Source organism: Bison bison, unplaced genomic scaffold (assembly GCF_000754665.1).
Source record: "Bison bison bison isolate TAMUID 2011002044 unplaced genomic scaffold, Bison_UMD1.0 scf7180017864057, whole genome shotgun sequence".
NCBI classification, from domain to species: Eukaryota; Metazoa; Chordata; class Mammalia; order Artiodactyla; family Bovidae; genus Bison; species Bison bison.
Window position 1 is genome coordinate 1,574,765 of NW_011494629.1, and position 14,569 is coordinate 1,589,333.

General features: G+C 38.5%; 1 protein-coding gene across 1 annotated transcript in view; it reads left to right on the forward strand.

Moving 5' to 3' along the window:
- Window positions 1-3,315: 3,315 nt before the first annotated feature.
- The window catches only part of LOC104985732 (serine/threonine-protein kinase MRCK alpha-like), a 50,250-nt gene continuing 38,996 nt past the window's right edge, over window positions 3,316-14,569 (forward strand). The window contains exons 1-4 of the mRNA XM_010836055.1: window positions 3,316-3,386; window positions 7,369-7,462; window positions 7,836-7,966; window positions 9,964-10,050. Of these exons, the coding sequence (XP_010834357.1) occupies window positions 3,316-3,386; window positions 7,369-7,462; window positions 7,836-7,966; window positions 9,964-10,050 (383 nt within the window). The remainder of the gene's footprint in view (window positions 3,387-7,368; window positions 7,463-7,835; window positions 7,967-9,963; window positions 10,051-14,569) is intronic.

Sequence of the window (14,569 nt, forward strand, 5' to 3'; positions counted from 1 at the left end):
TGTGGTATATGGATGTGTATATGTATGTATGTATGTGTCTGTATGTTCACTTAGTTCTTTCTGCCGAGAGGTCCTAGAAGCACTTATAAGCCAGTAGTAACGAGCACATAGTACCATGCTGTTTTCTAAATACCACTCCCCATAAAATAAAAACAAAAGTCCTTGGAAAATTCTTGATTCCATGTTTCAGACAGTGAAAGAACAAAATGACCTTGGTACATCTTATTCCAGAAAGCAAAAAAGTCTTCAAATAATATTGGAGCTTGTGAAAAGGACTTAAGAGTTGTTTTGAAGTCTTTCACTTTGGCCAATAGGAGATGATTGTCTAGATGGAATGAACATTTTATCCCCTCCTGAATTCATATGAGGAAATTCTAACCACCAACGAGATGGGCCTGGAGGTGGGGCTTTTGAGAGGTAACTAGGTTTGATGAGATCGTGAGGGTGAAACACTTGCAAGAGACATCAGAACACCCCTCCTTTTTCCAAGTGCACATTAAGAAGAGCCCATATGAGCACACAGTGAGACAGCAGTAACCTACAAGCCCAGAGAAGCCCCAGGATGAAACCTGCCTTTACAATGCCTTGTTCCTGAACTTGTAACTTCCAGAACTGTGAGAAATACATTTGTGTCATCCAAGTCAACCAACCTATGGTGTTTTGTTATAGTACCCTGCATGGACTAATAAAGGAGACAACTGAGCTTCAAAATAAGTAAGGAATAAAATTAAATAGGAGCCCATGAGTATATACTGATGTAAATAAATTAATGAATACATAATAAATGAGAGAAAAGGAAAAGCTGTTTCTTACAGTGAATGCTAATTAACAAATGTAGAAGAAATAATGGCATTGGAGATGTGCATTCAGAGCATTGTTCCCAGGTGGCGCTAGTGGTAAAGAACCTTCCTGCCAATGCAGGAGTTCTAAGAGACTCAAGTTCGATCCTTGGGTCAGAAAGATCCCCTGGAGGAGAGTGTCGAAACCCACTCCAGTATTCTTACCTGGAGAATCCCTTGGACAGAGGAGCCTGGCGGGCTACAGTCCGTAGCATCTCACAGAGTCAGACACAACTGAAGCAACTTAGCATGTACACTTACTTCAGAGCATATTAAGGATGACCAATGAGTGAAAGTTTTATGAGGAACAGGATAACTGCTTAGTTTTGAAATATTTTCCCTACCAAACAGCTTATTAGTTAGAAATGGAGACAAGAAAATTTATAGTCAAGAAACAATCTGCTTACCCAAACAATATCACCAACAATGAGGCAAATGGCCATCAAGTGTCCCTGGGGTTCTTGGTGTTGGAGTATGTGCCATCCTACAGGGTACTATAGGACATAACATCAGTTTTATGGAATTCTTCCCCAAGCTGCTAACATGTATCTAATCATGTGGAAACCAAACTAAAAATAATCGGTTCATCTTTTTCAAAGTTTCCAGGTCATGAAAGACAAAGACAGACTGAGGAAAGTCTCCAGACTAAATATATATGACTTAAATGAAATGAGCAGTCCCAGATTCTATCCTGAACCTAGAGAAACATAATTATGAAGGACATTATTAGGACAAATAACAAAATTTGAATATAGGATATGTTTTAATTAAAAGTGTTGTGATGATGATGAATGTCCAGGTTTTTAACTCTGTGGTTATGTAATAAGTGTATTCTTAAGTGTCTCAGTTCAGTTCAGTGGCTCAGTTGTGTCCGATTCTTTGCAACCCCATGAATTGCAGCACACCAGGCCTCCCTGTCCATCATTAACTCCCAGAGTCCACCCAAACCCATGTCCATTGAGTTGGTGATGCCATCCAACCATCTTATCCCCTTCTCCTGTCCCCAATCCCTCCCAGCATCAGAGTCTTTTCCAATGAGTCAACTCTTTGCATGAGGTGGCCAAAGTATTGGAGTTTCAGCTTTAGGATCAGTCCTTCCAATGAATACCTAGGACTGATCTCCTTTAGAATGGACTGGTTGAATCTCCTTGCAGTCCAAGGGACTCTCAAGAGTCTTCTCCAGCACCACAGTTCAAAAGCATAAATTCTTTAGCACTCAGCTTTCTTTATAGTCCAACTCTCAATGACCACTGGAAAAACCATAGCCTTGACTAGATGGACCTTTGTTGACAAAGTAATGTCTCTGCTTTTTAATATGCTGTCTAGGTTGGTCATAACTTTCCTTCCAAGGAGTAAGCATCTTTTAATAAAGTCTAGTGTCTTTGACTTATTTTCAGATGATTCAGGAAAAAAAATGGAGAAAAAGAGAGTGAAAGAGAGATAAAGTATGTGGGACAAAATGTTTAAAATGTTGAATTTGATAAAACAATTTACAGGACCTCTTTGTCTAGTCTTATGATTTTCTACAAGTTTCAAATTTTATCAAAATTGACAGTTACCAAAAGGAAGCATCTCAACAAAACAAAACAGAATAAAAAATTGTAAAACAACTTATAACAATTCGTTCTTGTTATATATATATATATATATATATATATTTGTGGCCTTCCCAGGTAGCGCTAGTGGTAAAGAACTCACCTGCCAATGCAGGAGACATGAGACTCGTGTTTGACCCCTGGGTCAGGAAGATCCCCTGGAGGAAGGGCATGGCAACCCGCTCCAGTATTCTTGCCTGGAGAATCCCATGGACAGAGCAGCCTGGTGGGCTACAGTCCATAGGGTCACACAGAGCTGGACACAACTGAAGTGACTTAGCACGCATACATATATATATTCATATATATATAAGGGCAGGAGGAGAACGGGGCAACAGAGTATGAAATGGTTGGATAACATCACTGATTCAATGGACATGAGTTTGAGCAGATTCTGGGAGATAGTGAAGGACAGGGCAGCCTGGAGTGCTGCAGTCCATGAGGTCACAAAGAATCAGACACAACTCAGTGACTGAACAACAATATAAATTCATATCTATTTCATATATGTGTGTTATATATGAAAGTTCAAGTCATAGATAATGTCTAATGATCTAATATCACAGTGTCATCACCAGAATACCCTCCTGGATGACTCTCATTCTGTGTTCCAGGGAATGATTTCCTCCTTTCTCACAGGCTGGACCATTACACCTGGATGCCCATCAAGCCTGCACAGTTGAGTCTTCTCACTTAACTGCCACTGAAGTCAGAACTGACCTTGGAACCCTGGGGCAGGACCCTTCCAGCCCCAGGGAGCAGCAGTTGGCCTCACACCGGCAGATCCTTTGGACAATTGGATGACTTGGAGCTAGACTTTCCGGCCTTCCTTCTCCATCAAGATCTCCAGGAGGGGAAACCCTGGGACTTTTCATGTCACTATGAGCAAAGACAGAACTTCCTTATTCTATAGGTTGAATGATTATAAGCCTTTAAAGAACGCATCAGGAAGGTATGTCAGGCCCATCTACAGTTTTTTTCCTGTTAATTTACCAGTTGTTGCTGAATCACTAAGTCATGTCCAACTCTGCAACCACATGGATAGTAGCACGCCAGACTCCGTGGGGTTATCAAGGCAAGAATACTGGAGTGTGTTGCCATTTCCTTCTACAAATTTACCAGTAATAACTCAATTATACTTTTTTAAAATGTACACTATACAGCATTTATACTTAGAGCTGGATCTCTGGACTTCTGCTTTCAAAATGTTTTTTAAGCTAAATTTCTAATTTCTTTTCTCACTAATTATAACAAGAAATGGTGCTTGGAAATACAGGTCACACTATTTTTAAATACATCATGAAATTAATGAACTAGGAAACTAACTGTTTATCAAACATCCTTCAATTTATTTTCTTGATTTATCAAGTTTAAGGTTTTGAATGAGACTTAGAATAATGACACTTTCTGTGAACTCTTTTTTGGTGTATGTTTAAAAATAACAACAAAAAAGTTGTGTGTCCACAATACACAAATATAAATATGTATACACAAACATACATACATATGTGTGTATATACAAACATACGTAAATATATATTAGGGCAATTTTTTAAAATTTGAATATAGTCTATATTTTAGTTAATAGTGTGTCAATGTTGAATTTCTAGTTTTTTATTTTTGTACTGTGGTTATATAAGAACTGTTCTTATATTTAAGTATTTAAGGGTAATAAATCCTTGTGTCTGCAACTTAATAATTTAGAAAAAATATGGAGAGTGAGTGATAGACAAAGTAAATGAGGCAAAATTATATATATATATATATATATATACACACACACATACACACACACACATGTATATATGTATCTATATATCTTTTGAGGTTTGGGTATATTGTTGTTCAGCTGCCAAGTCATGTCTGACTCTTTGCAACTCCATGAACTGCAGCATGCCAGGCTTCCCTGTCCTTCACTATCTCCTGGAGTTTGCTTAAACTCATGTCTATTGAGTCATTGATGCCATCCAACCATCTCATCCCTGTCATCCCCTTCTCTTCTTGCCCTTAATCTTTCCCAGCATCAGAGTCTTTTCTAATGAGTCGGCTCTTCGCATCAGGTGGCCAAAGTATTGGTGCTTTAGCTTCAGCACCAGTCCTTCCAGTGAATATTCAGGGTTGATTTCCCATAGGATTGACTGGTTTGATCTCCTTGCTGTCCAAGGGACTCTCAAGAGTCTTCTCCAGCACCACAATTTGAAAGCATCAATTTGGCACTCAGCCTTCTTTATGATCCAGCCCTCACATCCATTCATCACTACTGGCAAAAGCCATAGCTCAGATGATAAAGTGTCTGTCTACAATGCAGGAGACCCGGGTTCAATCCCTGGGTTGGGAAGATCCCCTGGAGAAGGAAATGGCAATCCACTCCAGTACTATTGCCTGGAAAAATCCCATGGACAGAGGAGCCTGGTAGGCTACAGTCCATGGGGTCGAAAAGAGTCGGACACGACTGAGGCACTTCACTATTGGCAAAATAATATGTTTTTTAATATGCTATCTGAGTTTGTCGTAGCTTTGCTTCCAAGGAGCAAATGTCTTTACATTTCGTGGCTACAGTCACTGTTCTCAGTGATTTTGGAGCCCAAGAAAATAAAACCTGTTACTGTTTCCACTTTCCCCCCATTTATTTGTCATGATTTTTTGAATGTATATATTTCAGATGCTTCTAACTCCTCTGCCAGCTAAATAAATAATCATTTTCCATTTGTGTCTTAATTCTCAGATGCTTTTAATACATTTAGACTCACATTAGTCCTAGGAGGTAGAACCTAATTGGTTCCCAGGAATATGTAACCAGTGCCTACACTAGTCTCACTGTTATGTTTCTTCCTTGCACGTATTTTGGTTTGTGTGTTCTGTCTAAACTCTTTTCCTTATGATTTGTTCGTTGGCAATTATTTCCTTTTAATTTCCCTAAGAATTTGTTCAAACATTGCATCCTGTTTACTTCTTTGATTATTAACATGCAGGAAAGCCACACTAGAAAAAATTTTTTTCTCTTAAAAGCCCTTCATATATATCATGCATCACATGTAAGTATATATGAGATGTATGCTTGTTTCAGAAAGTTCCACTATAAGTAAGTCAGAAAGAAAAACACCAATACAGTATATTAATGCATATATATGGAATTTAGAAAAAATGGTAATGATGACCCTATATGTGAGACAGCAAAAGAAACACAGATAGAAAAAACAGACTTTTGGACTCTATGGGAGAAGGCAAAGGTGGGATGATTTGAGAGAATAGAAGTAAAACATGTATATTACCATAAGTGAAATAGGTCACCAGTCCAAGTTTGATGCATGAAACAGGGCACTGAAAGCCAGTGCACTGGGACAACCCTGAGGGATGGGATGAGGAGAGAGCTGGGAGGAGGGTTCAGGATGGGGGACAACCATGTACACCTATGGCTGATTCATGTCAATGTATGGCAAAACCCACCATAATATTGTAAAGTAATTAGCCTCCAGTTAAAATAAATTAATTAATTTTTAAAAAAGAATTCTGATAGTTCCACTCCAGTTCTAACTCTGGCATCATATGGGAGTTTAGATCCAGTTTATTATTTACTGACAATACTTTAGATGTAATCATAAGTTACTAGTTATGTTTCCGTGTTCTTGTGTTTCCTGTCTTCCCTCTCTCTTGAATTTAGTATTTGTCTTGCACTAGAGAACATCCTGGAAGACTTCTTTCAGAAAAGTCTGTGTTGTACACTTCCTACCTCTTTGTATGTCCAAAATTTTCTTTCATTTGCTTTTATACTTGCATTTTTTATTTGCCAGCCTCAGCGTTTCCTAGAGAGTGATAGGACTAACTATCCCATTAACTGAGTGATCCTCTGGGAATGGAGGTTTAATGCTGTTATATTAATAAAGTAGTGTAGACTGTATGTAATGCTTGTGTGTGTGTGTGCATGTTCAGTCGTGTCTGACTCTTTGGAATTTTCCAGTCAAGAATACTGGAGCAGGTTGCCATTTCTTTCTCCAAGTTATCTTTTTGACCTAGGGATCAAATCTGTCTTTTGTGTCTCCTGCATTAGCTGGCAGGTTCTTTACCAGCTTAGCCACCAAGGGACTCATACACTATGCTTACCAGTAAGCTATTTTACATATGGGCGTAGTGTGGATTTTCAATGATTACATTAATATTTTAATTAGTCTCTAAGAAGAAAAGTTTGGAATAGTGACCTTCCTTAACTAAGTCAGTAAAACTATAAGCTGAGCACCAAAGAACTGATGCTTTTGAACTGTGGTGTTGAAGACTCTTGAAAGTCCGTGGGACTGCAAAGAGAACAAACCAGTCCATCCTAAAAGAAATCAGTCCTGAATATTCACTGGAAGGACTGATGCTAAAGCTGAAACTCCAATACTTTGGTCACTTTGGCAAAGAACTGATCCATTTGAAAAGACCCTGATGCTGGGAAAGATTGAAGGTGGGAGGAGAAGGGGACGACAGAGGATGAGATGGTTGGATGGCATCACCGACTCAATCGACATGAGTTTGAGAAAACTCTGGGAGTTGGTGATGGACAGGGAGCCTTGGCATGCTGCAGTCCATGGGGTCACAAAGAGTCAGACACGACTGAGCGACTGAACTGAACTGACTGAAAACTGTCTTTGCCTTGAATTAATTGTTTCTCCAACAACATGATCTGAACCTGGAAGAAGTCTACTGTTGTCCAGTGTGCCCTAAATCTGGTCAACCATTTCACATTTTTTAATGAGCATTATAAAAATCCAGGATAACATATATTTTAGAGGTATCTCTAGATTTTTACCCTTTTCTGTTGGTCAGAAATTATTTGTTATGACTCCTTAAATACTTTGTGCTAAGATTCACTGTCCTGTATCTTTCTTTATTCTCATTAGGTTGGTTAATTTTTTTCCATGTTTGCCTTTATCTGTCTTTTACTTTCTATATTATAGCATCAAGGATGAAAAAGAGGCTCAGGACTTGGTGTTAGAAAAAACCGAAGAAGAGGAGTCTTTAAGAAATTCCAGCTTGGTTTTAGGAGCAAGAGTGAGTGTCAATCACAGCCCAGAAAGGCTCATAAAATGGAAAAAAGGAAAGCTAAAATGATGATAATAAACTTGCTGAATAATCTCAGTTCATTGGATTTCAGCCTGAAAAATGCCTTTTCATATGAGATCAGTCCTACTTTTTTTGGAAAGGGAGGCAGTTACCAGAATTATAAGAATAAAAATGAGACTGTTCACATGAATTTTTAATACTATCCCCAAATTTATTGAAAAATAATACATTTTAACAATCAGTTTTCTGTTTACTATTCAAGAAAACTAATAGTCCCCAGCACCTCCTAACTTTTTCTAGAGGTGATTTAAAATTTTGTAAACTTAAGATGGAACTCAAACCTACTTACCTGATTTTGTAGAAAATGCCAGGGGCAATGGAGCGATGTGATAAACTGGATATGTCAGCTATGATTATGTTGGAGTCAGCTTTGGACAGAGAGAAAATTTCCAGAAAGATCCTCCCAGAGGCTGTGCCAGTCACTCTAAACTGGTGAGACCAACTGATACCATTTTTTAAATGATTGTTTTATAATCTGGTTGCAAAGTGTTGTGTTTAGTTTCTTCCTAAGACAAGTTGGAGAAGGCAATGGCACCCCACTCCAGTACTTTTGCCTGGAAAATCCCATGGATGGAGGAGCCTGGTAGGCTTCAGTCCATGGGGTCGCTAAGGGTCGGACACGACTGAGCGACTTCACTTTCACTTTTCACTTTCAGGCATTGGAGGAGGAAATGGCACCCCACATCAGTGTTCTTGCCTGGAGAATCCCAGGGACGGGGGAGCCTCGTGGGCTGCCATCTATGGGGTCACACAGAGTCGGACACGACTGAGGCGACTTAGTAGTAGTAGTAGTAAGACATAAAGTATGGGGTTTTTTTAAAGATTAGATTTATTTCTATGAAAAACGATGAAAGTTTGAAACCAATTAGTTACTTTTAACATATGTACTTTCAACAGGCTTTAATTGATTCCAGTATCTCTACAAAATGATATCAATAATACTAAAAACTAAATCATCTGTGAATGAAATTTCTGTTGTTTTCTCCTTATTTGCAAAATTTCCTTGATTCACAGGTACCCCAAATCCTCTAGTAAGAAATACCTTGTATACGTAGAAAAAATCTTTTGAATAGTAATAGAATGAGGTAAACTCAAAATGAGGCATATTTCCCATGGACCTTTAACTATTAAATGACCTTTAACTTCTACTAAGATTAGTTTCCATATATTTTTAATTATAGCTGTAACTTGCCCATGGCAATATGTGTATTTTTTAAAGGCTGCCTCTCTCCATTCTGTTTGCTGGTCAGTAAAGCAGTTTGTTTTATTCTTACCACAAACATAGAGCAAATTAAACTCCAACAATGTGTATGCTGCTGCTGCTGCTAAGTCACTTCAGTCGTGTCTGACTCTCTGCGACTCCATAGATGGTAGCTCACCAGGCTCCCCCGTCCCTGGGATTCTCCAGGCAAGAACAATGTGTATGACAATATGATAATCATACAAATAGACAGTAAACATAGCTAATAAATACATCAGTGTATTTGAAGTGGTATAGTATCAGAGAGTGGAGAAGGCAATGGCACCCCACTCCAGTACTCTTGCCTGGAAAATCCCATGGATGGAGGAGCCTGGTAGGCTGTAGTCCATGGGGTCGCTAAGAGTCGGGTACGACTGAGCGACTTCACTTTCACTTTTCACTTTCCTGCATTGGAGAAGGAAATGGCAACCCGCTCCAGTGTTCTTGCCTGGAGAATCCCAGTGATGGGGGAGCCTGGTGGGTTGCCGTCTATAGGGTCGCACAGAGTCGGACAAAACTGAAGCGACTTAGCAGCAGCAGCAGCAGTATCAGAGAGTAAAAGGAAAAAAAGCAAGAAAATTCAAAACCAGTGTGAAAATATAAACATGACAGCTGTTTCCTACATCAATGTGCTCAAAAAGAGTCATTTTAATGAGTCAAGAAGAAATATAAGCCTCTGAGGGCCTCTGAGGGCTTAAAGACTAATTCATTTAACTGTAGTTATTAACATTTGAATCAGCTTCAATGTAAAAGTTGAAATACTTAAAGCCAAAAGCTTCATATGTTACAAATGATCCAGTTATACAGTATACTTTATTTAAACATGAAAAAGACATTCCTCAGTATGTGGATGATACAATGTAAACAGCTATCTGTATAATCTTCCAGAAAAAAACACATTATTTCATCTTATGCACAGAGCATCTCAGTTCACACATTTGCTTAAAAGTAGGCATGTAAATCAGACAGAAAATAGTATATGTATATACATTTATTTGCTCCACTATTTCAATTCCCTATGAAATAAATCCGGATACATTTTATCTGGAATGTTATAAGTAATAAATTCAGCTTGACTGAAGTCTCTAATTGCATTAGCCCTACATTCCAGTTAAGTGAGATCCACTTATAGGTCAGTCTCCTGCACTTTGCATTTAATGGTGTCTTCCCTTTTCTCTGCCTCTTTTAGTAAAATGAAAGCCAGAGAGAAGTACCAGTCTGATCTGTGGTTAGAAATTGAACACCCGAATAAAGGTGAGACACTCAGGTCTAAAGGGTATGGGGCTAACTGTTGCCTAAATCAGTACCTATTGCACTCCATGTCCATGAGTCCAGTTAACTAGGGAACCAGTTTACTATGCAAGTGGAAGATTAGCTCTCATAAGCCAGCTTGGAGCCAAGGTTAAGGTTTGTGTGTATGTCTACTCTTGTTTGATAAAATGTTCAAAGAGTCATTTTGTTTGGTTTTATTTTATACAACTTAAGAGATTTTTCTGTCACAGTGGAAGCAAAGTATTTTACTTTAAGTGGAATTACCTTTTATAAAGACCTTTTGTAATACAATTTTTTTCATTTTGTACCAGTCACATCCCAGTTTTGGGAAGCTCCCATGTGTCACAGCATAAGGCAAAGCCACTCTGGCAATGGGAAAATCTGCTATTCAAATTAAACAGAGTCAAGGCAGCGCATGTCTGTGTGTTTAGAGCTGTAGGAATCAAAGTGGGGAGATGGCGAAGTGCAGCTGAGAAGACATCATCATGGGAGATGCCTCAGATTTGCATCAGGATGCTCCTGATCCTCCTCCACTTTTTTCCCATGGTGCATTTTTAAAAATCTTTTAATTGGAGGATAATTGCATTATAATGTTATGTTGGTTTCTGCCATACAACAATGTAAATCAGCCATAAGTATCTCTGGTTCCTCTGCCTTTTCTAAAACCAGCTTGAACATCTAGAAGTTCACAGTTCACGTGTTGCTGAAGCCTGGCTTGGAGAATTTTGAGCATTACTTTGCTAGCATGTGAGATGAGTGCAATTGTGCGGTAGTTTGAGCATTCTTTGGCATTGCCTTTCTTTGGGACTGAAATGAAAACTGAACTTTTCCAGTCCTGTGGCCACTGCTGAGTTTTCCAAATTTGGTGGCATATTGAGTGCAGCACTTTCACAGCATCATCTTTTAGGATTTGAAACAGCTCAACTGGAATTCCATCACCTCCACTAGCTTTGTTCGTAGTGATACTTCCTAAGGCCCACTTGACTTCACGTTGAGGATGTCTGGCTCTACGTGAGCACAGAAGAATTGATGCTTTTGATCTGTGGTCTTGGAGAAGATTCTTGAGAGTCCCTTGAACTGTAAGGAGATCCAACCAGTCCATCCTAAAGAAAATCAGTCCTGGGTGTTCATTAGAAGGACTGATGTTGAAGCTAAACTCCAATATTTTGGCCACCTGATGTGAAGAGCTGACTCATTTGAAAAGACCCTGGTGCTGGGAAAGATTGAGGGCAGGAGGAGAAGGGGACAACAGAGGATGAGATGAATGATAGATGGCATCACCAACTCAATGGCCATGAGTTTGGGTAAACTCCGGGAGTTGGTGATGGACAGGGAGGTCTGGCATACTGCGGTTCATGGGGTTGCAAAGAGTCGGACACGACTGAACGACTGAACTGAACTGAACTGATACATAAGGGGCTTCCCTCTTAAACCTTCCTCCCACTCCCCACCCCTCTAGGTTGTTACAGACCATCAGGTTGAGCTCCTGTGTTATACAGCGACTTCCTACTAGCTACCTATTTTATACATAGAAGTGTATATATGTCAATGCTACTCTCTTAGTTCATCCCATCCTCTTCTTCCCCCACTATGTCATCAAGTCTATTCTCTATGTCTACATCTCTATTCCTGCCCTAAAACTAGATTCATCAGTACCATTTTTCTAGATTCCATATATATGCATGAATATATATTTGCTTTTCTATTTCTGACTTACTTCACTCTGTATGACAGACTCTGGATTCATCCACATCTCTACAAATGACCCAATTTCATTCTTTTTTATGGCTGAGTAATACTCCATTTTATATAGAATTTATTAAAAAAAATAAACTGTGGGTGTTACCTTTAATCCTTTGAAGGGATATTTCATTTTCTCAACAGAAGCTGCTTCTTATGCAAATATGTTAGTGGAGCTTCCGCCTGTCTGAGTTCACCATTCCTTTCATTCCACAGTTTTTTGGTTCACATTGGATTTTATCAGAGTGAGATGAACCTGCAAGAGCTGATCAACATTCTGGAGGGGAAGGAATAGGTGAATCAGGAATTCAAGATAGGCAAACTCTGGAAGTAAATATTTGTCTAATAAATATTTGTGGGTTGACTTTTTATGGACAGTAGAAGAAACAATTAAAAAGAACTTGAGTATCCTTATAAAGACAAGAACCAAGATAGGTCCTAATTCAAGAGAGAGGTAGAATAAGTGATGCACTGAATATAGAATAAGTGATATAGCAAGTTCAGATGGTAGTGGCCTCAGGGCAGATGCTCCAGCAAAGGAATCAAGGCAAGGGTATTGCTCATTACAGAGAACCAGTAGATGGGGTCCTTCAGGACCCCAAAACCTTGATAAGTGGGAGTAGTGCTAAGCTTGACATTTTTTTGAAGGAACCTAAAAACAAAGACTATATATTATCACAATACTTTATCAAGTTAACATTTTAAGCTTTACACATGAAGTTTTATTTCTCAGTTCAGTCACTCAGTCGTGTCCGACTCTTTGCAACCCCATGGACTGCAGCACACCAGGCCTCCCTGTCCATCACCAACTCCCAGAGTTTACTCAAACTCATGTCCATTGAGTCAGTGATGCCATCCAACCATCTCATCCTCTGTCGTCCCCTTCTCCTCCCACCTTCAATCTTTCCCAGCATCAGAGTCTTTCCCAATGAGTCAGTTCTTTGTATCAGGTGGCCAAAGTATTGGTTTCAGCTTCAACATCAGTCCTTCTAATGAATATTCAGGACTGATTTCCTTTAGGATGGACTAGTTGGATCTTCTTGCAGTCCCAGGGACTCTCAAGAGTCTTCTTCAACACCACAGTTCAAAAGCATCAATTCTTCAGCACTCAGCTTTCTTCACAGTCCAACTCTCACATCCGTACATAACTACTGGAAAAACCATAGCCTTGACTAGGCAGAACTTTGTTGGCAAAGTAACGTCTCTGCTTTTCAATATGCTGTCTAGCTTTGTTATAACTTTTCTTCCAAGGAGCAAGCGTCTTTTAATTTCATGGCTGCAGTCACCACCTGCAGTGATTTTGAAGCCCCAAAAAATGAAGTCTGTCATTGTTTCATTTTTATTTGTCACAGTTTTATTTTTACCATTATTTTTTCCCTGAATGCTGTAGAGCAGTACAATCCTTATGCAGTATTATGTGACATTTCTGAACACATTTCCTTATTTGACTATTAAGAAATTGTGTTGGCAATTTAGAGCTGGAAAATTCACACTCATGGCAATATCAGTTGTTAAATGTATGCTTATTGGAGAACGTCTAAATTCCTACTTTTTCTTCTCTTGTATTTAAATAAAGTTATACTCATACCATAAGGTTTTATTTTTTAGTATATTTAAAGTTCATACAATTGCTAAATGACAATGTATGGAATTTCTTTAAAATTCCTTTAAGGGAAAAAAGAAACTGGTAGTTGGCTATTTTATTTTGTCTAATAAATAAAGCCTTGATACTATCATAAAAGTTTTAAGTATAATTAATATTTGTTTTATATCTGCCTGTGTTCTTCTTATAGATAACTTAAGCTAAGAAATGCATACATTTGACCCTCCATATCTGTGAGTTCCATGTCTGTGGATTTGCCCAAACTCAGATAAAAAATACAAAACAAAAGATTTATGGAAAGTTCCAAAAAGGAAAACTTGACTTTCCTGTGCACCATTCTATTTACATAGAATTTATATTGAATTTGCCAGCTTCCAGCAACTATTAACATAGCATTTACATTTTATTCAGTACTATAAGTAACCTAGAGATGATTTAAAGCATAGAGGAGGATGTGGGTAGGTTATTACATGCAAATACTACATTACTTCATGTAAAGAACTCGAGCATCGGAGGACTTTGGTATCTGCAAGGGGTACTGGAAGCCATATCCTATGGATACTAACAGATAATTGTACTAGGTACCTGGGTTAGGAGGTTAGGAAATTGATTCCTGCTGTGGGGAGAAGCTAACATAGAAAAAGCATCTATCATTGGCATGACTATATTGCTGAAATCCCCTTGAGGCTTCTAAAAATGTTTCAAAATTTATTTAAATGTAATACTATTAAGGAAAAGAAAGCAATGACTTGACACGCAGGAGTTAATTCATGAAAACTTACATAATTTATTTATATAGTTTCATTTTAAGTTTGCATAAATTTGCTAAAATTATTTCATTTGAGATGCATAATTCTCAGATATATTTAATATATAAAAATAAATATAAACCTATTTTGATTTAAATATGTACACAAGGACTTCCCAGGTGGCACTAGTTTTAAAGAACCTGCCTGCCAATGCAGGAGACGTAAGAGACGTGGTTTCCAGGGCATGGCAACCCACTCCAGTATTCTTGCCTGGAGAATTCCTCGGACAGGGAAACCTTGTGGGCTACAGCTCATAGGGTTGCACAGAGTCAGACACAACTGAAGCAACTTAGCACGCACACACTCACATAAATCAGGTTATCTCCAAAAATATGGTCTGAAAACAATTTTAAAGAGATTAAGGTTGAAAA